Here is a 26634-nt window from a genome sequence, read left to right on the forward strand (position 1 = left end):
ATATAATTTTCTTAAGTGTTGATGTCAATAATTATGAATGTCAGACGAGTTGGCAGTTGGTAAAATATTTGCAGTCCGTGTGTTTCTCTTTGAGAAAATAATAGAAAATATTAAAGATGAGAACTACAGACATGCTATCATTTACACATAGTTTCATAGTTATCATTTACACATGCTTCAGCACTATATTGCATTGCAATAGGTAACACTTCAAAGTCAATACCAAATCAAAACAAGTTAGCAAATAATTTGTAACTTAAAGAATTTAATGACAAAATCTGGGTATGGTTACACTTAAAATAGTTACAAAGTATATGTATGAAATAAGTATATTAATGTATCAAATTAAAAGTAGATTAATATATCTACCCAGCATGCATAGAATGTTACTTGAGGGATAGAAAGACAGAGAGAGAGAAAAAGTCAAAGAAGAGAGCATAGAGAAGAGCCAAAGAGAAGGCCCCCCAAGATAAAAGAGATAGACCAACAGTTACAATCTTCTTTCAGCTGTTCCTTGACCATGTGACTGAACACCTAATGTGAGACATTCAAAGTGACCAATCAGGCCAAACTTCCCCCACTATACTACAGGTGTGACACACATTTGGCCATCAGATCTCATTGTCTTTAAGAATTCCAAATGGCCCTTCTGATTAAAGGGAAGGGGGTGGATCTTAAGGCTTCCTTTTTGTGTGAAACTCTTCCCGACACTAATCACGTGTGCGGCTTCTCTGAAAACGCACAAGAAGGGTCCACATTGGAGATATCTCGGCTGATTGAATCTTGTTATGGTGTGATCACTTTTCAAGTTTTTCTCCATTGTGAGTGATCTGGTGCAGTTTCAGTCCAGCACCTGTAACAAAGGTCTTCCCACATTCAAAGCACATGTGATTCTTCACACCATTGTGTCTTTTCTGGTGTGTTTTTAAAGAATCCAAGTGACTAAAACTCTTTCCACACAAAGAACACAAGTGAGGCTTCTCTTGTGTATGAACACTCAGGTGGGCCTTTCGGTTTGATGCTGATAAAAATGTTTTACCGCACTGATCACAGTTAAATGGTCTTTCTCCAGAATGAGAACGCAGATGTAATTTAAGAGTGTTTGCATGTGTGAAACTCTTCCAGCACTGATCACATGTGTGCTGCTTCTCTCCAGTGTGGATTTTCATATGAACATTAAGGGCTGTTTTTTGTCTGAATCTCTTCCCACACTGATCACATGTGTGCGGCTTCTCTCCGGTGTGGATTTTTGTGTGATCCTTAAGGGCTGTTTTTTGTCTAAAACTCTTCCCACACTGATCACATGTGTGCGGCTTCTCTCCGGTGTGGATTTTCATGTGTTCCTTGAGGTATTCTTTAAGTGTGAAACTATTCCCACACTGATCACATGTGTGTGGTTTCTCTCCAGTGTGGATTTTCAAGTGAACATTGAGGGATGATATTTGTGTAAAACTCTTCCCACATTGATCACATTTATAAGGTTTCTCTCCAGTGTGGATCCTCTCATGTAATTTCAGAGATCCTGGTCTGTGAAATCTCTTGTCACAGTATGAACACTTGTAAGGGTTTTCTCCAGTGTGAATTCTCTGGTGAATTTTCAGTTCAGCATATATAACAAAGGTCTTCCCACAATCAAAGCACATATGATTCTTCACAGCGCTGTGTCTTTGCTGGTGTAATTTTAAACCACTCAGCTCGCTAAAACACTTTCCACACAGAGAACACATGTGAGGCTTCTCCTTTGAATGAACTTTCAGGTGGACCTTTAGGGATGATGCTGACAAATATGTTTTTCCGCACTGGTCGCAGGAAAAAGTTTTTTCTCCAGAGTGAGAACGCAGGTGTACTGTAAGACTGTTTGCATGTGTGAAACTCTTCCAGCACTGATCACACGTGTACGGTTTCTCTCCAGTGTGGATCCTCATGTGTTCCTTAAGGGTTTGTTTTTGTGTGTAACTCTTCCCACATTGATCACATGTGTGTGGCTTCTTTCCAGTGTGGATTACCATGTGTACCCTAAGATATTCTGTTCTTGCAAAACTCCTCCCACACTGACCACATGTGTGCGGCTTCTCTCCAGTGTGGATCTTCATGTGTATCTTAAGATGTCTTTGTTGTGTGAAACTCTTCCCACACCGATCACACGTGTACGGTTTCTCTCCAGTGTGGATCCTCATGTGTTCCTTAAGGGTTTTTTTTTGTGTGTAACTCTTCCCACATTGATCACATGTGTGTGGCTTTTCTCCAGTGTGGATTACCATGTGTGTCTTTAAATTTACTTTCAATGTAAATCTCTTCCCACACTGATCACATGTGTGTGGCTTCTCTCCAGTGTGGACTCGTATGTGCCCCTTTAGAGACTCTTTTTGTTTGAAACTCTTCCCACACTGATCACACGCGTGTGGTTTTTCTTCACTGTGGATAATCATGTGTCTCTTCATGGTTCCTTTTTGTGTGAAACCCTTCCCACATTGAGAACATGTAAAAGGCTTCTCCCCTGTGTGCATTCTTATGTGACTCTCAAGGTTTACTTTTTGTATATAACTCTTCCCACAGTGATCACATTTGAACTTCTTCTTTTTGCTATGAAGTGTCATGTGAAGTTTAACACTTTCTTTGTGTCTAAATTTCTTTCCAAACTGAGGGCAAGATTTTTTGTCCTTCCTCGAAGATTTTTCTTTGTTTTTCTTTTTTTTGACATTGCTCAGTTCTTCACTCTCCTCGTTCTGTTCCATTAAGTCTGAAATTAAAAAAAGTTTTGTATTTATAAATCATTTGGCCAAACCACTAATTCCATGAGGGAGATAATTTTCTGTATATCGTTAAAAAGTTAAAGGAAAAATATATAGTGAACACTAATGACACCAGCACATAGAGAACTGCAATACAATTTTACAATAAATTTAGATTTTTTTATAATATAAATCAATTTATATACCCCTGGGACTTTCAATGAAGTTGGGCACATTGATCGAACGTGGCTTTTTAGGCAAAAAGGTGCCAATCCCATGTTTATGACAGTCTCTTAGATATTTAATTTAGTTGATTTTTTTAAATATATGTTTTATTTATGCAGTTATTAGCATTGGACCAATTGCATCTCAATCCAATCCCAGATTTTAAGACAAATTAAAGTTAAATATAAAACTATTAAAGTTAACATTATCTATGAATCAAGTTTCCCCGAATTTATGACATTCAGTTCTAAACCAGATGTAAAATACAGCCTCCTTTGTAAAGACAACTCCTTACAATTTGTTGTAAAAAGATTTCATTTTCTAATTTGTACCCAGTTCATAGAAAGTGTGTTGTATATAATTTGGTACTTTAACTGTTATTTCACAGCTCTTGTGACTTTTCTAACTACTACAAAATTTTATGAATTTAATATTAATTAATCATCAATGAGGGATCTAAAATAAAATAAAAACTACCTCTTTGTTCTTCAGTATCTTCATGTTCCATTCTGCAGGGCTCTGGATCACTCATGTTCTCACTCTTCAACTCAGTTTTCACTTAGAGGCTGATGGGAATAATCCAGTATTTATTGGTCAACTGCTGTGGGAGGAGCTTCAAATTATGTGGTAGGAACAGCAGATCTGCTAAAATAAAAAATAACCAGTTACTGAACCTTCATTATTGCACACATTTTATTGTTTTGTTTACGTTTTCATAGATGGCTAGGTAAAGTTACATATTCACAATCTATGTATTTCTGTTTTGTTTGTGGGTAGATCTAATATATATGTTTTTGTATTATTTTATCCATCTTAAGAACAAATGGACAAAGAAATGGAACAATATAAATAAAGGAGATAATTAAAAGGTTTCCGTTTCAAATAAAATTAATAAACAGAAGATTTATAGCCGACAGAAATACATTTATCTTGGTAAATTCAAAAGTGGTAATGGTGTAGTTTGTTTCTGTTTGTTGACACAAATTAAATGAGCTTGTTTACGGGCGATTGAAGAAATCAGCATAATGAACGAGGTGAAAACAGGAAATACTGTATTGACATAGAAGCATTCCAGCAGCTGTTGATAGCGACACTCCTGAAGCAAGCCACAGGATCATCAGAAGAGATCCGTCTTTATTCTTTATTATAAGCCTGCATTTAATCTTTTAATACTGATATCCATTAATATTGTCATATGTCAACGTTTTATTTGTGACATATATATATCATTAGGTAAACCTTATGATTAATATTGTATGTATTTCGTTTTTCCAGAACAGTGATGCTGTGCTGAAGTCTGACGTCAACATCCTACTTCCTACCAAAAACATGTCCGCGAACTGCTAAGTGTGGTAAGGCCACCAGTTCCAGCAGCATCTGCCTTTGACCATGATGGAAGTTTACTGGTTTATAAAGCTGGATATATGGTCATTAAGCTCGTGGGGGAATTCGTAATCATAGCTCTGGAGTCTAACTTCTGAAAAAAGATCAGTTCAGTTTTCCACACAGTTTGGCTAGGTAGGAAACTATTTACCAGTAGTATGGTGATAATGAGTGAGTGCGGGGGAGTAGTGTCCAGCTTGTTACGTTCCTTAACTAGGGTAATAAATCCCTCCTCTCCCATTTAATAGATGATGTTTTTGACAGAAGATTTTGTCTTTTGAAGATGCTGCAATAATAATTAAGTTTTTGACAGAAGGTTGTGAAGTTGGTATAATATATCATGTTTTTGTCAGAAGCTTTTGTCTTTTGAAGACACTGGATCCCCCCTCAGCATTCCAGAGCTTATCCGGCTGTTCTGTGAAAATTGTGAAGTGTCTCACACAAACATTCTGTTCTTTTAAAATAATATAAATGAAAATCTACCTCACAAAAATAAAATTTTTATAAAATAGCTTACAAAAAAAAAAAAAAAATCAACTGAACCAAACATATCAGTTAAAATAAAATGGAGTCACAAAAAATTGCAATCAGTTAAATATTTATAGAGTTGAAGAAAAAACATACTGCGAAGCAACGCAATGTATGAAACGGGTTCACAAAAATTATATTACATGTTTAGAGAGTCTGCATCTGACTTTCCACATCTTTAAAAAATAAAGTTCCTAACCTGATGTAGCCATCCATACATCCTATTTCCTGAATGTCTCTCAGCCACAGGGCTGTGTGTGTGTGAGAGAGAGAGAGAGAGAGAGAGAGAGAGAGAGAGAGAGAGAGAGAGAGAGCGAGAGAGCGAGAGAGCGAGAGAGCGAGAGAGAGAGAGAGAGAGAGAGAGAGAGCGAGAGAGCGAGAGAGAGAGAGAGTCGGATAAATAACCATACCAAGATCTCTCCTAATGTATTTTCTAGGAAGATACAGAAGATACAACTGTATTTAATTTTATTTAGATCTAATTTCAACTTTTAAGATCATGCTTTGAAATAAAATGAGTACGAACAACATTGGCTCTGGAAAGGCATTAGCCGACTAACTTTACATGTGCAGTGACATGATGCTCAGAGGTTCATCTGGTAACTCCTCTCGTCTCTGTGTGGGTCTGAAACACCATTTCATAAAGGAGGAGGCTCATGGGGTGTATTTCACCAAAACTATCCATTTCATAAAGCAGGAGGCTCATGGGCTGTATTTCATGTCAGACTGTCACACTCAGGCGACTCCTGCGAATGAACTACGTTCCGAAAACATTATAATCGGAAAATACATTAAGAGAGATCTACAGCGGTATGGTTCTTCATGTGAACCTGTCACACACACACACGCAGCCCTGAGGCGATGCTTTGAGAGACATTCAGGAAATTAGGAACTTTAATTTAAAAAAATGTTAAAGATGTGAAAAGTTAGATACAGACTCTCTAAACATGATGATTTTTGTGAACCTATATCATACATTGCGTTGCTTCTTAAGCATTATGTTTTTTATTCAACTCTATAAATATTTAACTGATTGCAATTTTTTGTGACTTTTTCATTTTATTTCAACTGAAATGTTTGGTTTAGTGGATTTTTTACAAAGCTATTTTATAAACATTCAAATTTTGTGAGGTAGATTTTCATTTATATTATTTTAAGAGAACAGAATGTTTGTGTGAGATACACTTCACAATTTTCACAGTACAGCCGGATAAGCTCTGGAATGCCGAGGGGGGTCCTGATAACAGCATCAAAACCTTGTGACAAAAACATGATTTACATTTATGCATTTAGCAGACGCTTTTATCCAAAGTGACTTACATTGCAATTTTTTTTTGAAGGTACACATTTTTTACATTTCTGTCAGTTCTTGCTTTCCCTGGGAATCGAACCCATGACCTTGGCATTGCTAGCGCCATGCTCTACTGTTTGAGCTACAGCAAAGCGATATATTATATGACATATTATACCAACTTCAAAACCCCAAACCTTCTGTCAAAAACATGACATATTATACCGGAGAAGAGGGGAGGTCCCCAAGGTCAAACGTTAGTTCTGCCCTATTCCGAAAGTCCCACTCCCGGAATTTCAACCTGGGTCAGTTAGGTCAGTTTTGTTCATTAGTCTTTAGATTTTTGTTGTTTTTGCATGAAACATGGTTTATGAAATAACTATTAAGTATATAAGACTATAAAGAAATATATGCTGTTAAGAGATCTTTTAGATCATAACTGTTCTGGTGAAATTGAAAATGGTGGTTTGTTCCAATGAATTGTGATTTGACACCCCCCACCCAAAAACACACACACACACACACACACACACACACACACACACACACACACACACACAAAAAAAACCTGATTTGGACGAAATGACAGAGTATTTCTGTGCCAAATACACTCCTTCGGGATTCTTCTATTAACTCTTTTAAACTAAAGTTACATACAATTATTTCCTCACTGCACAACTTACATTTTACAGACTCCATCTAAATATTAGAAATTCAAGCAAATATTTCAATTTTGATGTCAGCGGTCTTCTGCAAGCATGCGTTTCAATCAGACGGAGCACATATAATAGGAGAGTAATAATTCTAAATATAATATACTAATATTATTTTTTCTAAAATATTTGTTGCTTGTGAACACACACATGCCATATGTAGAAATCCAAACCTTCAAGTAAGTGGATTTTTATGAGTAGGAGTAGGGACTATTGTAGGGTAATCAAATGCCTAACAATTAATGTGCTTTTGTTTTTATTCATTTTCATTAGTTTAGTAAATGTAACTGCTGCTTTGAGAAGCATTATTTTGTTTTTAGATTACAATAATGTTAGAATGAAGGCTAATGTGATTTGACCCCTTTTTGCACATAAATAGGCTATCACAGACTACATGGCTATATTGACTATATTTGTTTCTGTAGCCTTCAATATGAACATTATTTTTAGGGCAATGTTCGGCAGGATGTGAATAACATTTTTAAAATTAAATGCAGATTTTTAATCAATTCAAATAGTTATTAAAATATTTTTAAAAAGTTTTATATAAAAAAAGCCCATATTGCCCAACACAACCCTATTGCAAGGTTTAAAATCTTTATTTTAAACCTTGCCATGTTTCAGCTAAGCAGTAATTATACATATGTAACTTGTTAAATGGTTATTTAAAAATAGTAGCTCTTCAATCCTGCATAGGCCTACTAATTCAGTTATATTTACTAAGTTTTTTATACCATGATCAAACATACCTGAGCAGGGGATGTGAGATCACCTCCTATAACCTAAAATAGGGCATTGTTTATATGGACAGCCATGTAGTGGTGTCCAAAACCATAGTGGACTTTTTCGACTGCACTCATTTTATCCCACAATAGCCTACCAAAACAACAAGCGTACAATTGCCTACACTTAACGACTGTCCGAATTCATTCTAAACTAGGACAATAGGCCTCCAGGACCGAGTTTCAGGAACCCTAAGTTAAACAATCGTACACAAAATTGATCGCGACATAGTGGATTACTCACATGCTCGATGTCTTCAGTCTTTTCAGCCAGCAAACACCAGAAACGAAACACTGTAGGCCAGGGGCGTAGCCATCTTTTCAGAAGTGAGGGGGACAGAAATGTCGTAATACCCCCCCCCCCCCCCCCTTTGGACCAATATAATTTATCACATCTCTTGCTTTTAATTGGGCAAGATATCAAATACACTGCTGAACAATAACCACTAATTAATATCTATAATATTATTCTCCTATTTTTTATGCCAATTTTATGATTGGTTTATATACTACAAACAATTGTGCATTAAGATTCCATAGATTTTATGCAATGTAAAAAATATATAGATATATTCTGATGTAAACCAGCTGTTCTCCATGTGAATATATAGTAAAGTGTAATTTATTCCTGTGATCAAAGCTGAATTTATAATCATTACTCCAGTCTTCAGTGTCACATGATCCTTCACTGATCATTCTCAGATGAGGATCTGATGATCAACACACATTTATGATTATTATCAGTTTTGTTGCTCAAGGTGCTGCTTAATTTTTGTGGAAACCATCTAAACATTTGTGGTAAAATTTAAAAAGAGAGAAATTAGTACTTTTATTGATCAGGCATGGATTAAGTTGATCACAAGTGATATTTTTAATATTAAAAAAGATAATGTATTTAATAAATGCAAATAAATGCTGTCCATTGAACTTTCTATTCATTAAAGAATCCTGAAAAATAACATGTAGGCTATCGTGGTTTCCACAACATTTTTAAGCAGCACAACTGTTTTCAACACAGATAATAATTATAAATGTTTCTTGATTATAAATTATTTTTTATATCTTATATCTTGATTATATCTTGATTATTATATCTTGATTATAACGATTAGTGAAGGATCTTGTGACACTGAAGACTGGAGTAATGATTACACTCTAAAAAATGCTGGGTTAAAAACAACCCAAGTTGGGTTGAAAATGCACCGACCCAACAATTGGGTTGTTTTAACCCAATGGTTGAGTTGTTCTTACCCAGCAATTGGGTTGTCTTAAGCAACATTTAACCCAACCACTGGGTTAAAACAACTCAACCACTGGGTTAAAACAACTCAACCATTGGGTTAAAACAACCCAATTGTTGGGTCGGTGCATTTTCAACCCAACTTGGGTTGTTTTTAACCCAGCATTTTTTAGAGTGTATAAATTCAGCTTTGATCACAGGAATAAATTACTATATATATTCACATAGAAAAAAAGCTGTTTTAATTTGTAATAATATTTCAAAATAGTACTGTTTTAACTATTTTTGATTACATAAATGCAGCCTTGGTGAGCAGAAGATACTAAACATTAAAAGCTGCATTATTCATATAGCCTACTTTATTGCCAATAAATAGCCTACATTGAGATGACTTGAAAAACACACATAAAGCATATATTGTCGCAATCGTCTGATTGTCGTCGTCACGTTTCATCACTCATAACAGGGGCGTAGCCATCTTTTCAGAAGTGAGGGGGACAGAAATGTCGTAATACCCCCCCCCCCCCCCCCTTTGGACCAATATAATTTATCACATCTCTTGCTTTTAATTGGGCAAGATATCAAATACACTGCTGAACAATAACCACTAATTAATATCTATAATATTATTCTCCTATTTTTTATGCCAATTTTATGATTGGTTTATATACTACAAACAATTGTGCATTAAGATTCCATAGATTTTATGCAATGTAAAAAATATATAGATATATTCTGATGTAAACCAGCTGTTCTCCATGTGAATATATAGTAAAGTGTAATTTATTCCTGTGATCAAAGCTGAATTTATAATCATTACTCCAGTCTTCAGTGTCACATGATCCTTCACTAATCATTCTCAGATGAGGATCTGATGATCAACACACATTTATGATTATTATCAGTTTTGTTGCTCAAGGTGCTGCTTAATTTTTGTGGAAACCATCTAAACATTTGTGGTAAAATTTAAAAAGAGAGAAATTAGTACTTTTATTGATCAGGCATGGATTAAGTTGATCACAAGTGATATTTTTAATATTAAAAAAGATAATGTATTTAATAAATGCAAATAAATGCTGTCCATTGAACTTTCTATTCATTAAAGAATCCTGAAAAATAACATGTAGGCTATCGTGGTTTCCACAACATTTTTAAGCAGCACAACTGTTTTCAACACAGATAATAATTATAAATGTTTCTTGATTATAAATTATTTTTTATATCTTATATCTTGATTATATCTTGATTATTATATCTTGATTATAACGATTAGTGAAGGATCTTGTGACACTGAAGACTGGAGTAATGATTACACTCTAAAAAATGCTGGGTTAAAAACAACCCAAGTTGGGTTGAAAATGCACCGACCCAACAATTGGGTTGTTTTAACCCAATGGTTGAGTTGTTCTTACCCAGCAATTGGGTTGTCTTAAGCAACATTTAACCCAACCACTGGGTTAAAACAACTCAACCACTGGGTTAAAACAACTCAACCATTGGGTTAAAACAACCCAATTGTTGGGTCGGTGCATTTTCAACCCAACTTGGGTTGTTTTTAACCCAGCATTTTTTAGAGTGTATAAATTCAGCTTTGATCACAGGAATAAATTACTATATATATTCACATAGAAAAAAAGCTGTTTTAATTTGTAATAATATTTCAAAATAGTACTGTTTTAACTATTTTTGATTACATAAATGCAGCCTTGGTGAGCAGAAGATACTAAACATTAAAAGCTGCATTATTCATATAGCCTACTTTATTGCCAATAAATAGCCTACATTGAGATGACTTGAAAAACACACATAAAGCATATATTGTCGCAATCGTCTGATTGTCGTCGTCACGTTTCATCACTCATAACGATTGTTTTCCTTCAGCTCAGCTACAGCTCCAGAGGTATTACCTCTACGAATTCGCTTTTGGACTTTCTTTGAGAGCGCGCCCTCCTCATATTTAGATTCGAATAAAATTACAGGTCCTGCATAGAAACCAAAGTGAATACATCAAGATTTAAATTCAGAGACAAAAAATTATCTATGTAAATACATTTGCCCGTGACCTCAAGAAGCGCGCTCTCAACCGAGATTAGAGAAAGCTGTTTTTTAGCGTCCCTGTTAACTTGCCCGCCCTCGCGCAGGTTCGAATCCCGCTCGGAGCGGGTCGACTAGGATCGGTGAGACCCAGTAAAAGTGCGGGGGACGAAAATACATTTTATTAAAAGTGAGGGGGACACGTCCCCCGCGTCCCCCGCGTAATCTACGCCCATGACTCATAACGATTGTTTTCCTTCAGCTCAGCTACAGCTCCAGAGGTATTACCTCTACGAATTCGCTTTTGGACTTTCTTTGAGAGCGCGCCCTCCTCATATTTAGATTCGAATAAAATTACAGGTCCTGCATAGAAACCAAAGTGAATACATCAAGATTTAAATTCAGAGACAAAAAATTATCTATGTAAATACATTTGCCCGTGACCTCAAGAAGCGCGCTCTCAACCGAGATTAGAGAAAGCTGTTTTTTAGCGTCCCTGTTAACTTGCCCGCCCTCGCGCAGGTTCGAATCCCGCTCGGAGCGGGTCGACTAGGATCGGTGAGACCCAGTAAAAGTGCGGGGGACGAAAATACATTTTATTAAAAGTGAGGGGGACACGTCCCCCGCGTCCCCCGCGTAATCTACGCCCATGCTGTAGGCCATTGAACAGTACAGAAATGAACATGTGGGAAAAAAATAACTAAAGTGTATTTTATAGTAAAACGACACTGTAATGTTAACTGCTCATCAACTCACCTCAGAAGACTCGCGCACGGTGTTGTGCCTATTCGACTGCCTGCCTGACTGCCAGAATCAGACTGCCCTTAGCGTGCACGCGCATGAATGAATTTCGGTGCAGCCAATGAATGTAGTGTTACCCTTTCATTTTTAATTATTCGTAATTATTGTATGTAGTTATTGTGTCCTTATGCTGATAAACATTGATTGTTAAATGTCTCGAGAACATACTTAATTGTTTTGTATTTTCGACATTCAATTTAAAAAAGACGAATAAATAAATAAATAATAGGCCTACATAAGACGTTTCCTCTTCTTGTAACGTTAAAAAAGCGCTAAGAAATAGTGAAAATTAGTCTAAAGTTGAACTGAAACTAAGATTCAGTTCATATAGAGATTTGGTGTTGTTGTTTTATTGGGTTTATCAACACAAATTATAAGGGAATGTGTGAATTAACCCTAACACTTAGACATTTTGTGTTTTCTAAAAACACAAGACATTTTGTGTGTGTACCCCCCCCCCCCCCCCCAATCATGTTAGTGCCAAGTGTGCATTTGAATAGGAATCATAATATTCCACAGTATTATTATATTTAGCTAAAACTATAACTAAAAGTGTTGAAATAATTTTAGTAACATATTTGTTATTATTCATTTAAAATAGAGGAAAGTTAATTTTATAGAACCAATTACCGTATGTGTGTGTGAGAGAGAGAGAGAGAGAGAGAGAGAGAGAGTGTGTGTGTGTGTGTGTGTGTGTGTGTGTGTGTGTGTGTGTGTGTGTGTGTGTGTGTGTGTGTGAGCCATGAGCAAAACAGCTTATAAATTACATAAATTAATTTATTATTGAATTATTTTTTTAAAGATGTGGAAAGTTAGATGCAGACTCTCTAAACATGTAAGCTGATTTTTGTGAACCGTTTCATATATTGCACTATGAATTTTGGTCTCACTGGTCACTAGCTTCTCGTGACCTGTGAGGCCCTATAGCGTATTTCACGGCAGACTGTCACGCGTGTCCAACCCGGTGGATGAGTTACGTTTCAAAAGGGGCGAATTGTGCCATATATTAGGAGAGATCTGATGTGGAATGGTTATTTATCGCAACCACCGGGAATACACGCACATACACACCCCCATACGCAACCACCGGGAATACACACACATACACACCCCCATGGGTGAGAGACTCTGCTTTGGGAGACATTCAGGAAATACCATGCAGGCATGGTATGGGAACTTGATTTATTTTAAAAAGATGTGAAATGTAAGCTGATTTTTGTGAACCGTTTCATACATTGTACTGCTTTATAAGTAGTGTGTTTTTTCTTCATCTCTATAAACATTTAACTGAGTGCTATTTTGTGACTCCATTTTATTTGGAGTCCCTTTTAACTCTAGTTTTACTGGAGTTCAGCTGGAGGAAGTTATCTCCTCAAGACTCCTTAATTTTTCTCGGTTATTTTCCAATAAATATCACATTTCTGAGGATTTGGCCATTGATACGATACATGAGGAGGAGCAGCACGTTTACACATCTCTCAACCATAAACACAAAATTTGCCTGATACTTTTTTGCTCAACTTTCTTCTTTTTCATTCTTTGTATCTTTCAATATATCAAATAAAATCTAGTGCAACATTGGTTAATTTAACTATGGTGAAATAAGACAATTGTAATAGTAACAAAGACCTTTCATTGTTGTTTTTGAAAGTTGTTCAGAACAAGAAGTGGTCACTGCAGTTTCAGAACTGTAGTTACTGTAGTGTGTGTGTGTGTGTGTGTGTGTGTGTGTGTGTGTGTGTGTGTGTGTGTGTGTGTGTGTGTGTGTGTGTGTGTGTGTGTGTGTGTGTGTGTGTGTGTGTTAACCTGAGATGAAAGCTTCCGTCTAATGCTCTGTGTAAATAAATCAGAGATTGTATAAAAGGGGTTCTGATCTAGTGGTCATTTTCAGTAACTTTTTCATAACACTTTAAGCTTATCAGATTTATTTGTGTGCTCTTCTGAGGCCACAGCTCTGCAGCCTCTTTTTGAAAAATGTTCCTGTGGAGCTTGTTGACTTGTTTTATATGTGTTCATGGTGAGTGTATTTTTATACATTATTAGTTATTCTGCTTAAATGGATTTTGAAAGTGCATTGATGAATCTCTTTGCTGTCTGTTATCTCTCATGGCTTTCATGCGATAGTATTTGTGTTGCAGATACATAGCCATAAAAATCTCAGATTTATGTACATGCAGTGAAATATTATGGTAACTACGATCATATTAATTCTAGAAATATGAATAAAAAATGTCCTGTTGATGAACACATTCTTTAAAGATGTTTTTTTAACATTTTTACCCATCGAGAGTATTTACACTCTTTATATTAAATATATTGCAGATGTCGAAGCAGATGGAATAAAGGTAATATCGGTGACGGAGGGAGATTCCGTCACTCTAAACACTGAAGTTTACATTCAGAGAAATGATCACATAAAGTGGGAGTTTGGACAGAATAACTTGTGTATTGCTGAAGTCTATGAAAACAGAATCTCTTTGTACGCCGGTACTGATGGGAGATTCAGCGACCGACTGGATCTGCACCGGAATGGATCTCTGACCATCACAAACATCAGATCAAGTGACTCTGGAGATTATACAATGACTAGAATATACAGATCCAGAAGAACCTTGCAGGAGATGTTTTTGGTTATTGTCACTGGTGAGTTAAATCGCACCGTCATATTGTCTTTTTAACCTTTATTTCTATTACTTTCTTGTACGCATTTTGTGTGTCTTTAATTTGTTGTTTCTTTTAAAGCATCCACAATCAGACAAAGTGAAGAGAGTCCAAGCAATCGAAGCAAGTCTAGCCGGATTGTTCTTCCCTCATCTTTCACATCTTTTCAAGCTCCTCTGCCTGTACCTGAGATTATCAGAAACTCTTCACAGTGTTCTTCATCATCATCATCATCATCATCATCATCATCATCATCAGAGTCCAGATGTTCACTGGTGTGTTCAGCTGTGAATGTGAGTCATGTGACTCTCTCCTGGTTCAAAGGAAACAGTTTATTGTCCAGCATCAGTGTGTCTGATCTCAGCATCAGTCTCTCTCTACCTCTGGAGGTGGAATATCAGGATAACAACACCTACAGCTGTGTGCTCAACAATCCCATCAGCAACCAGACCACACATCCGGACATCACGGATCTCTGTGAAGCATGTTCAGGTACATTATTTCATGTATTGGTAATTTCTCGGCAGTGAGGCATTATTTTAGCCTGACAAGCCAGACCCACATCAAGATGTTTGGTCTGGAAACTCACCATTGACAGGGCTCAATCCGAGGGGCGGATAAACGGTTGTCTTTCAAACTCCCTCTGCACGCGATAGGATAGCGCTACACCAACCAGAGCAACGAAGGTGAAGCAGAGCTTGTTGACAGATTAAACAATCGCCGTATCCGGTCGGCAAAACTCCGAACACATCTTCCCTTTTTAAGAATGACTTCAGTGCCGTTCTTTATTCTTTTCTCAGAGAAAAGCTTAACTCCAAGTCTTTCAGAGTCGCGGTCAAAGCTGATTCGAAAGACCGCCGTTTGCCAGATTCTGTGTTTACTAGAAGCAAGCGCAACTCGGCCGTCATTATGTTAAGCCCCGCCCACCGACTCTACACACGATGTGATTGGCCCGACCAGAGTTTGGTGTTTACAGCTCAAGGTTCAGATCCACTCGTCCGTGCAAAACTTCTGACGCGCAGCGCTCCACTTTATTCCTATGGGTGACGTCAAGCGACTTTAACGTGCCCACATAGTATTCCGGGAAGGCAGCGCTGCATTTGAACCGATTTGAACGCACAAATGACGGGAAGCGGCACAACATTACGCTGTCTCAAAAGTGGATCTCCACGGTAAGAAGTGTATTGAGAGTTGCTAGACGACACTCGTGGCAAATTACATTTGCTGCCGCTATCTAGATTTCTAGGCTAGCATTATTTAGGAAAGTCCCATAAAAATACATTTCGCTATAATATTTTAATATATTTTATTTAGGAAATTACTATCTTTTATGAGGTATCGAGCTGATTTAATGTTTTTATTTTTCTTCTTTCAGATTCCGTCCATTGCTGTAGTTTTACTGAAGCTGTGATCCGATTGGTTCTCTCTGTTCTGGTGGCCGTGGCTACTGTTGCTGTATTGGTTGATCACATCAGATTCATGAAAGTTGAACAGAAGATGAGGAAACACACATCACCATCAGTTCCTTAATCATAAATCATATTCTCTCATGTGGGCACTAGGTGGTAAAGTTAAACAAACCTCACACATGATACTGTGAGGTGGTAAAAGAATATTAATGTTATGCCAACCTCTGGAACCAAATATTTCAGGAACTAAGTATATTGTAACAGCTGTGACTGTATAAAGACAGGTGTTGAGCTGGGTGTGGAGGTGTTTTTGCTGTGTAGGAGATGTAATTCTATAAAGAAAACAATCTTATTTTTCTCGGTTACTAAATTATTTCCATTTATTATGTACTTAAATATCAAATTTCTGAGGATTTGGCCATTGATACGATACATGAGGAGGAGCAGCACGTTTACACATCTCTCAACCATAAACACAAAATGTGCCTGACACTTTTTTTGCTTAACTTTCTTCTTTTTCATTCTTTGCATCTTTAAATATATCAAATAAATAAAATCTAGTGCAACATTGGTTCATTTCACTAAGGTGAAATAAGACAATTGTAATAGAAACAAAGACCTTTCATCATTGTCTTTTGAACAGGAGTTGTTCAGAACAGGAAGTGGTTCATTTAGTTTCAATTGCAGTGTGTGTGTGTGCGTGTGTGCAAGCACTTGCGTGCGTCCAGATGTGTGATTTTAACCTAAGATTAAACATTCCGTTTGATAACACTGTTTAAACAAGTCAGAGGTGGTTGAGGTAGCAGGGGTTCTGATCTTGTGGTCATTTTTAGTGGAAATCTTCTAATGACACAAAAAAGCTTATCAGATTTATTTGTGTGCTCTGCTGAAGCCACAGCTCTCTACATTCAGTCTTTCAAAAATGTTCCTGTGGAGCTTGTTGACTTTTTTTATATGTGTTCGTGGTGAGTGTATTTTTAATTATTATTAGTTATACTGCTTCTAATAAATGCATTTTGCAAGCGCATTGATGAATCTCTTTGCTGTCTTGTATTTTCTTAGCTTTCATGCTATCTAGAATTTGTTTTGCAGTGACATAGTGATAACTGCCAGATTTATGAACATGCAGTGAAATATTATGGTTGCTAAGATCATATTGATTCTAGAAATATGAATCATATATTTCCTGTTGACAAACACTTCCTTTTTTAAACATTTTAAAAGTTTTTAGCCATCAACTCTCATGGCTCTCAAGCCACACTTCTATTTATAATTTATGTGTGTATTTTGCATTATGTGTATCGCAGATGTCGAAGCATATGGACGACAGGTAATATCGGTGACGGAGGGAGATTTCGTCACTCTAAACACTGAAGTTTACATTCAGAGAAATGATCACATAAAGTGGGAGTTTGGACAGAATAACTTGTGTATTGCTGAAGTCTATGAAAACACCATCTCTTTGTACGCCGGTGCTGATGGGAGATTCAGCGACCGACTGGATCTGCACTGGAATGGATCTCTGACCATCACAAACATCAGATCAAGTGACTCTGGAGATTATACAGTGTCCAGAATATATGGCTCCAGAAGAACCTTGCAGATGATGTTCAGGGTTATTGTCACTGGTGAGTTAAATATCACTGTCACATCTTGAGTTCTTACATGAATTGTGTCTTTTTAATTTGTTGTTTCTTTTAAAGCACCCGTTTCAACATCTGTAATCATCCCTACAATCAGACAAAGTGAAGAGAGTCAAACTAAGCGACCGAGGCTTGTTTCACCCCATTGTGCTTTTCTCATCTACCACATCTTTTCCAGCTCCTCTGCCTGTACCTGAGATTATCAGAAACTCTTCACAGTGTTCTTCATCATCATCAGAGTCCAGATGTTCACTGGTGTGTTCAGCTGTGAATGTGAGTCATGTGACTCTCTCCTGGTTCAAAGGAAACAGTTTATTGTCCAGCATCAGTGTGTCTGATCTCAGCATCAGTCTCTCTCTACCTCTGGAGGTGGACTATCAGGATAAAAACACCTACAGCTGTGTGCTCAACAATCCCATCAGAAACCAGACCACACATCCGGACATCACGGATCTCTGTGAAGCATGTTCAGGTACATTATTTCATATATTGGTAATTTCCAGGCAGTGAGGCATTATATAGGAAAATCCCATACACTGTCAGAAAAAAGGTACAGTGCTGTCACTGGGGCAGTACCCTAAGGTACAAAACTGAAAAGGTACTAATATGTACCTTAAAGTTACTACTATGTACCTTTAACGTACTAATTTGCACTCCTAAAGTACTGATATGTACCATTTAGGGGTGAGTAAGGTACAAAGATGTACCTTTTCACTTTTGTACCTTAGGATACCGCCCCAGTGACAGCACTGTACCTTTTTTCTGAGAGTGCAAAAATCAATTTTGCTAATAATATCTTAATATATTTAATTTAGGAAATTACTATCTTTTATGAGGTATCGAGCTGATTAAGTGTTTTTATTTTTCTTCTCTCAGATTCCGTCCATTGCTGTAGTTTTACTGAAGCTGTGATCCGATTGGTTCTCTCTGTTCTGGTGGCCGTGGCTACTGTTGCTGTATTGGTTGATCACTTCAGATTCATGAAAGTTGAACAGAAGATGAGGAAACACACATCACCATCAGTTCCTTAATCATAAATCATATTCTCTCATGTGGCTAGGTGGTAAAGTTAAACAACCCTCACATTTGATACTGTGAGGTGGTAAAAGAGTTTTTCTCTATGCTCTGCAAAGCAATGTCTGCTGACATCATATCAATAAAGTTTAAAATACTTCTATATATTTTGAAGTAATGGTTGGATTTGTGTGTGCTGTATGGGGTAATGTAAATTGTAGTAACTTATTGCAAATTTCATTTTATATATATATATATATATATATATATATATATATATATATATATATATATATATATATATACACACACATACATACATACACATTATATATATAAAGGGAGAGTTGGCCTAACAATCTAGTGATCTGAATAAGACAACTAATTCAACCAATCAGTTACTCTCTTAAAATACATATTGCAGGTTAATTTTGTCCCCCAAAATGAATATAGCTATAACCTGTATCATCCTGGCCATATGATGATATTAAGTGAATAAAAATCCACACGCAATGCTTTTGAGTCCATTTCAACTTTGATGAATACAAATTATGAACATTGACAAAAATGCATACAGTTTCACTTCTCAAACAGTGAACTAACAGCAGACGTTAAAGAACATAAAATGTGCTTTTACTGCCGCTTAGTGGACACACCTGTGTATAAATCTGACACATTCACTTCCTTTCAATCTGTTTTCTCCACTGTGAATTTATATTGATCTTATTACAGATGTCATCTCACAGCACATGAACATGATTTATAGACCACAGAGCAGCTGCTCAAATAAAAGCTCTTCAGCACTACAGACAATGATAAATAATTGAAAATGAGAGAATACAAAAGGTTGGATGGTGTAACAAAACACTTTGTAAAAGCCTGATCACCCCCCCCCCCCCCAAAAAAAAGAGCACAACTTATCCAATCTTTATCATTAAGAGTTCTTCAACATCTTCTGAACTTGAACATTACTTTCTGAACATGAATGGTTCATATAGGCTTCTCTTGCCTACTCGTGTTTTTTTATTTATATTGCCAATATTTTTGAGATTTTTGGATCTGATTATCCTTCGTCCTTCACACCTATCTATTACAAACAGGTATGTGATGGTAATTGTGTACTAATAAATATGGTCAATAGAAATTAAATCATTACGCGAGTGATGGGAAGTTCGGTTCTTTTCCGCGAACCGGTTCTTTCGGACAGTTCGTTTCAATGATCCGGTTAAAAAAAACAGATCACCGGTTCTTTTAAGTCGTTACGTAATGACGTCATTTCTATCATCCCGGCGGATGAAAATACATTCAAACACACCACTATAAAGTATTTGTAATCAAAATTAAGTATAATAATAATTATTATTGACATTAGGGCTGGGCGAAATGGAGCAAAAAATATATCTCGATATACGATATATCTCTCGATATCTTTACAGGAAAAATAACCCCCTAAAAACTACAGCAAAAACAAAAATGCCAAATACCACAAATTCTTTTTTTTATTATTATTGAAGCGCAAAGAGGTAGTCAGTTCATGTAGGAACAATGTGCTTTTGTGACATTTAAAAAAAAAAACTCCCTGATTACATAAATAATAATAATTTAACAGTAAAATAAAATAAATAATATTGCCTTTTCATTTATTTCATGCTTTCAAAAGACAATTCAAAGACTCCCTTTTTTACACTTAAAGTAAACAGTAAGCATTTTGCAGAAAAAAGGGGGCATGACTGAGATATAAATAAACTGATTTTGTCATAACACCATTTCCTGTTAAATTTGTATCAAAATTCAAACAGTGATGTTTGTCATGAGTTTGACAAAATTCAAACTCATCATGTGGATCATGTAGGCTACACGAGCTGAATTCCACTTCTTTTCCAGTTACAGAACGAAATATGAATGTCAGAAGGTAGGCTATATGATAATATGATACAGCACAACTTATACTGAAGAGCACCGCGTGTCTAGGACACCCGGGATGTCGCGTTTTTCCCTCTTAAAACATGAATAGACCTATTCATCATAATCCCGTTATAAAGCTGACAAAATAATAATAGTAATGATATTGCAATACTTTTTAAATGTTTTCAAATGATATGTGATAATTTTGACATTTTAACCGAAAACCATGCGATCAGTTAGACACAGATCATAAACTGGCATGATTGCGACCGTGTCTTGCACCAATAGTGTCAATCACCTGACTGTGGGTGAAACTTCCGATTTGAACTATGATGAACATTAATATTTCTTTATGAACTTTAGCAAGCAGTTGTGTTAGAAGGAAAATATGGTCTGAACAACGCGCGCGCTTGTCAACATGATAACTAATCCTCACCTGGTTGTGGAAGCAGCCGTGTTCAATGAAACAACACGCGAGGGGAGGGGGAACAAAAGCAAGAGGCGGGAGGCGCGCGAGGCTCCGCGAGCACAACACAGAGAAGGCAAACAAGCAAAGTGGCGGAATCAGAATTAAATATAAACAATATATCGATATACGATATGTCCAAATCCATAGAGTTGAAAAAATATCTCGATATATTTTAAATATCGAGATATCGCCCACCCCTAACTGACATCATCATCATCTTGGATACATTTTTTAACTTATGTTTTGCAACAGCACTCAATACAGTTCACCAAATCGAACTGAATCGATTGTTACAACATCTACTTCAAGATATTAGTTTTATTTCTAAGTTGAGAGACTGTCACTGTCACTGTCGTGCAAACAGTGATGTTTTACACGGATTAAATAAACTGACATACTTACACAAATCATCAGATCACCCGGGCTCATGTATTATCAGCTGTCCCAGTCAGAGAAACAGTTTGGTTACGACGCTCTCACGCATGCTCAGTAGCTCAGCTCACCGGTTCTCAGAATCGAACATGTCCGAAAGATCGAACATGTCCGATAGAAACGGTTCTCGATTCTGTACCGGTGATCCGAGAACTGTTATTGCAACCTGGTCGATCTGACTCGAGAACCGCTGTATCAGTGTGTGTGTGTGCTGAGCATAGGGTGCTGAGCTGCGAACTGCTGCAAGCTGAATAGTCTATATCAAACCTACTGTTTTGATTACATTTTAAAATGTGTATCGATTTAGAAATTAAATAAGATAAAAGCTGTTCCTGAAAATATCATGCATTATTGATAAACAAATAAATGTTTAATTTGACCGTTTTACAATCCATTGTTTCCAAACGTTTAAATAATACAGTGATGTTTGTTATGATGTTTCCAAACGTGATTAGTTTTATACACTTAACCTGTATTTCGTTCCTCTGAACAAATAACACGTATGCGCGGCTCATCGGTTCTCAGTATCGAACGTGTCCGACAGAAACGGTTTTTGATTCTGTACTGCTGAACCGAGGATCCGAGAGCCTCTTGTTCGGTTACACGGAGACTGTCACTCATGTCAGAGACTTAATAACTACAGTAACTTGTGGGATTAGCCCTGATTTGAGACGCGAACCGTTTAGAACGATTCAGTTCGATTTGGTGAACTGGTTCGACCGGTTCACTCAAGCGGCAACCTCCCGCGATCTCTCTTGAAGCCAATACGGAAGTAATGTAAACTGCAATTCCTCAACTGGCCTCTAGGGACAGGCTCCAGAAGGGAGCAAAATCTCATTGAGCCCCATGTTAAAATTCTCAACTTTAAAGCAGAAAAAAACATGTTTACAGCCTGGTACAAATTGTGGTTTTGGCTTATAAGGCTAATTTTGATCTTCATGACAACTCTGAGGGGGGTGAATTTTTTTATAACTCATTCGTTTATGTTATATAAAGCCTTAAGGTTCTGCATAATTAAGGGCGTGGTTACAAGTGGACAGCCATTTATATGCCGTCTATAGTTATTGCGTCACCTCAGCTCCGCGCACATCCCGCCTTTTTGCCCATTTTCTGTTATCCGGGAGTGACACGCGATGACTCGCTCACAAGATGGCAACGCCCAGCTCGCCCATACTTTAAGCTTCAGAACGGCTTATCAGAATCCTATGGGTGACGTCACGGACACTACGTCCATATTTTTTTACAGTCTATGGGTTCACTATAAAGATCCGGTTAAAAAGAACGATTCGTTCGCGAACCGGACATCACTACGCGGCACAGGCACACGCAACAACTCCGCCAAAAATGGTTTTCATATGGCCAGAACGCTCACCACACACCAGCTGATTGGTGGAGAGGAGACCGAGTGATGAAGCCAAACAGGATATGGGGATGATTAGGAGGCTATGATGGACAGAAGCCAATGGGCAAATTTGGCCAGGATGCCGGGGTTACACCCCTACTCTTTTTCCCAAAGACATCCTGGGATTTTTAACGACGACAGAGAGTCAGGACCTCGGTTTAACGTCTCTTCCGAAAGACGGTGCTCTTTGTCAGTATAGTGTCCCCATCACTGTACTGGGGTGTTAGGACCCACTCAGACCACAGGGTGAGCGCCCCCTGCTGGCCTCCCTAACACCTCTACCAGCAGCTACCTGGTTTTCCCAGTTGGTCTCCCATCCAGGTACTGGCCAGGCTCACCCCTGCTTAGCTTCAGTGGGAAACCAGTCTTGGGCTACAGGGTGATATGGCTGCTGGTTAAACCAGCACTAAACTTTGATGTCAAGTAGGGGGCCACAAAATATCATCCTGTGGGAAGCAAGTGGCCCGCGGGCCGGGAGTTTGAGACCCCTGCTTTAGAAGCTAGTTTACATGCTGCCTAGGAAATCGCCTTAATCTGCATCGCTATTTGTACTCGTTGTGAATATGCAGACCACAAGAAGAAATAAGGTGGGTTTTTTTTTGTGTGTGATCACTTTTACTCAGGACATGCTAGCTGGTAAAACATAGGATTCCATTCATTATGCTAAGCTAGTGGCAACCCTGCCAAATTAAAACAATGCAAACCCAAATAATAAGCCGCGAAAGAACTGAATAGCGATCGCATGTTTGTTGTCTGAAAGGCGTGTGCGCGTGCTTCAGGTCAAAGTCCGGTAGCGCGAGCACGTCCCACGCCGCGCTTTTTCTCAACCGGCTGGGTGTACATTATCCCTTAATTAATATTGTCAATTGTCTATCCTATTTGCTGTATTATGTTTTTTCAAACATGACTGATTTTGTGTTTTATATTATTGGAAATTATCTGAAATCAGTGTTCATCTAGGACAGGGCTTTTCAAACTTTTAGATGCCCCAAATATGAACATCCTCATGTGAGGGACCCCCATCCTGATATTTAAACTTTTATAAACACCCAATTAATACTAAAATATGAATATAATATATCTAACATTGGTTTCTATTACGTTACTTTATCTTTTCTATTCATTATAAAGAATGTACCGTTGCATCATTTATTTTTATATTTACATCCAATGTTTATTAATAAGCATTAATTGAATAGATACATTTTTATCACATTTTTATTCATTTATTTTAATCTAATTTATTTATGTACTTAATTATATATATACTGTATATTTGTGTTTCCTCTAAAAGTTTGCACGTTTATTTTAACTAATTTATTTATTATTATTATTATTATTATTATTATATTCAGAAGATGAAGATTAAAACTGAAGATTCAAATAAATATTTGTGCAAAAGCCTAGAGTAAAACTGTGAATAAAACAGTAATAATAATTAAAGCTGCAAGCAGCATTTAGCGGGGTTCAAGCTTTTAAAGCCTTTTAAGCACAGAGGCATTAAAGACATTAAGTTTTATTTAGCAAGAGTTTAAACTGAAATAATAAATGGAAAAGTCCATTTACAGCCAATATAGGCAATTTACCATAGGAAATGCATGGTTTTTAAAGCTTTTTCACAGTTATAGCGCCACCTATAGTCCAATCTCTTTAAAACATTGCATGCTTCATCAGCATGTTATGCCACATGTACCCAACAATTTTCGTGAAGTTTTGAGTTTTCCCTTAGGATTTATAGGCTTTTGAGTGTATTTTGCCATGCCTCTTTTTTAAATGGCCCTGTTATAGCCATACAAATGCAAAAGTTCAACTTTTTTTAAATAATTATTGATCTAGAGAGTCCAGAGAATTGTCCTAGACTGGTTTGGTTCTGATCGGGCAAAAAACCAGGGACAAGTTCACAAAAGTAGGTTTTTAACAAAATTACATATATTTAATTAACAATTTGATCGACAGCAATGGCCCCAAAGGCAAAGTTGTTCACCATGAGGAGATCTGTCATATGATATGCATATTTTGCGGATGTGTGCAACACCACGTGATTAAAGAGCCATAAACATAATAGGTGCTCAAATTTCATTGGCCTATGGCGGCCATGTTTTTTGAGATACGCCAATGTCCTCATAGAGATAAATGGTAACGTGGGCCAAGACACCGCATACCAATTTTCAAGTCAACCGGACTAGCGGTCGTGTGGTTATAGCCGTTTTTGTGTTTTTTTCATGTTATAGCGCCACCAAGTGGACAATCATCGCCATTTTTTTCAAGTAACTGAAGTTTGAGCTCATAGAAATGTGACCCAAGTTTTGTGAAAAAATCTCTTTCCATTCACAAGTTATAGTCATTTTTGTAAAAGTGGCCACCGACCAGTTGAACATTTTGGTTCCCCTTAGCAACCATGAATTTTAAAATTGAATTTTTTTCATAATTATTAATAGTCTCGCTCCAAAGAACATGTCTACAGTGGTTTGGTTCCAATCAGGGAAAAGATGTGGGTGAAGTTTACAAAAGTAGGTTTTTCAAAAAAAACAAAATTTCTCGAAATGGCGCCTGAAGTGCGAGCCAATCCAAGGCATGCGTTTTGTCCGTCCCGAGCCAAGGATTCCAACGATATAAGACACTTGAGCCCACGCCTAACGGTTAAGGAGTTATGAGCCGTTTCGATAAACAACTCTTTGAGTGCGTTTACATGCACGTTCTGAAGCAGATTGTGCCTAAAGCGGGTGAAGACGTACGTGAAGCTCAGCCCCGCGCCTCAGGATATCCGCCACCTGACGCGCACATTATATACACGCAAGCTCAATTTTAGAATTGACTGACAGATGAGCTGCACGAATGTGGTGCAGCAGGATTTTAAACAACTTCCCGAGTGGCCGCGGACAGGCGCTGAATGCTGCCGCCGGTGTTTGTACACTCATTGAACGTGTTCTAATTTTAAAGGCGCGGTGCGAAGCTCAGCGCTCTTAAAGGGGTCGCACACCGATGCTCAGCTCAGCTTAGTGCCGCGACACTTTAAAATGTTGATCACCCCCATATTGCTAAAATGGTATGATCCTCGTTTCATAACACCCGCGAAGATTCGACCGTGAGATCGGTGGTCCAATCAGGCTCCGCATATTGATGCATCGAATCTTCGACTATTTGAGGTCACCCATATAACGCAGGTTAAAATACGGGAGATTTACAGGAAAATATGAAAACGGGAGGGTGGCGGGACAGAAGGGTAAAATACGGGACTTTCCTGGCCAAAACGGGATACTTGACAGGTAAGTTATGTTCTGGACATGGACAGTATAGTGTGCATATACTGCAACGAACCACAGTGTAACAGTAGACGAAACAGTCTTATATTCTTGGCTTGACACTTCAGTACAGTGTGATTTGCTGCAACAATGTCCTGCAAGAAAATCAGAACCAAAAAAATGAGATGAGGCGTTGAGGGTTTATGCAGGCAGAAAAGGCTCAGTGATCTTACCGTACTCTGAAGTGGATGTGTACAGAATACTGGATCAGTGCATCTCTTCATCTTCAGTCTTAACTGTTTTGATAAAAATCAGACACTGATTAAAACTTAGTTATATGTTCAAGCTTCTGCTTTTTTGCATGTGACTACTTGCCTTTTTCCGCTGCATGTTTACATTTTGTGTGGTACAGGAAACCTCCAACTACAGCTATGACCAGCAGCAGCAGCAGCAGCAGAGGAACAGCTATTGCCATCATGAAATTCGAAGGTTGGTCCCCTGCTGTAATGTACACAGAAACATTTTAAACTGATTTACAGTTTTTGCTACTTCACGATTTGCTACTTGCTAGTCAGAAACACATGATATTCATTTATAATGTAGGGGGACATTCTTCACAGCATTTTATATGACAAACATTTGTATATTATGGAAAATATGGGCTGTAAATGTTAAATGTGCACATCTGCTGGTACATTGTGGAATAAATTAGAATATATTGAAAATTA

At 37.4% G+C, this 26634-nt stretch overlaps 3 protein-coding genes, 1 long non-coding RNA gene and 1 pseudogene across 5 annotated transcripts; 2 read left to right on the top strand and 3 right to left on the bottom strand.

The window, feature by feature from the left end:
* Nucleotides 1-378: 378 nt before the first annotated feature.
* si:dkey-253d23.2 (zinc finger protein 585A) lies at nt 379-11761 on the bottom strand. Of its 2 annotated transcripts, none has more exons than XM_067415571.1 (4): nt 11685-11761; nt 7899-7948; nt 3435-3599; nt 379-2740 (listed from the first exon to the last, which is right to left on the bottom strand). In XM_067415571.1, exons 3-4 carry the CDS (start codon nt 3487-3489, stop codon nt 798-800), a joined length of 1998 nt encoding a protein of 665 aa, XP_067271672.1. In that variant the 5' UTR covers nt 3490-3599; nt 7899-7948; nt 11685-11761; the 3' UTR covers nt 379-797. The 2 variants fall into 2 exon arrangements, with proteins under 2 accessions (XP_067271672.1, XP_067271671.1); XM_067415570.1 differs by having other exon boundaries at nt 3435-3602.
* Nucleotides 11762-13619: 1858 nt separating this feature from the next.
* On the top strand, nt 13620-17045 carry LOC137040162 (uncharacterized). Its single transcript, XM_067415597.1, has 4 exons — nt 13620-13746; nt 14052-14372; nt 14472-14882; nt 15766-17045. Exons 1-4 carry the CDS (start codon nt 13704-13706, stop codon nt 15918-15920), a joined length of 930 nt encoding a protein of 309 aa, XP_067271698.1. The 5' UTR covers nt 13620-13703; the 3' UTR covers nt 15921-17045.
* On the top strand, nt 17046-18515 carry LOC137040163 (CD48 antigen-like). Its single transcript, XM_067415598.1, has 3 exons — nt 17046-17427; nt 17621-17914; nt 18319-18515. The coding sequence occupies exons 1-3, from the start codon at nt 17076-17078 to the stop codon at nt 18471-18473; spliced, it is 801 nt and encodes a 266-aa protein (XP_067271699.1). The 5' UTR covers nt 17046-17075; the 3' UTR covers nt 18474-18515.
* A 4428-nt stretch (nt 18516-22943) lies between these two features.
* LOC137040821 (5S ribosomal RNA) lies at nt 22944-23060 on the bottom strand (annotated as a pseudogene).
* Nucleotides 23061-24420: 1360 nt separating this feature from the next.
* LOC137040168 (uncharacterized) lies at nt 24421-26410 on the bottom strand. The gene is made up of 3 exons (XR_010897864.1): nt 26282-26410; nt 26140-26202; nt 24421-26061 (listed from the first exon to the last, which is right to left on the bottom strand). It is a non-coding gene; the product is annotated as an uncharacterized lncRNA (long non-coding RNA).
* Nucleotides 26411-26634: the final 224 nt, after the last annotated feature.

The sequence above is a fragment of the Pseudorasbora parva genome, chromosome 14 (genome assembly GCF_024679245.1).
Source record: "Pseudorasbora parva isolate DD20220531a chromosome 14, ASM2467924v1, whole genome shotgun sequence".
Lineage (NCBI taxonomy): Eukaryota > Metazoa > Chordata > Actinopteri > Cypriniformes > Gobionidae > Pseudorasbora > Pseudorasbora parva.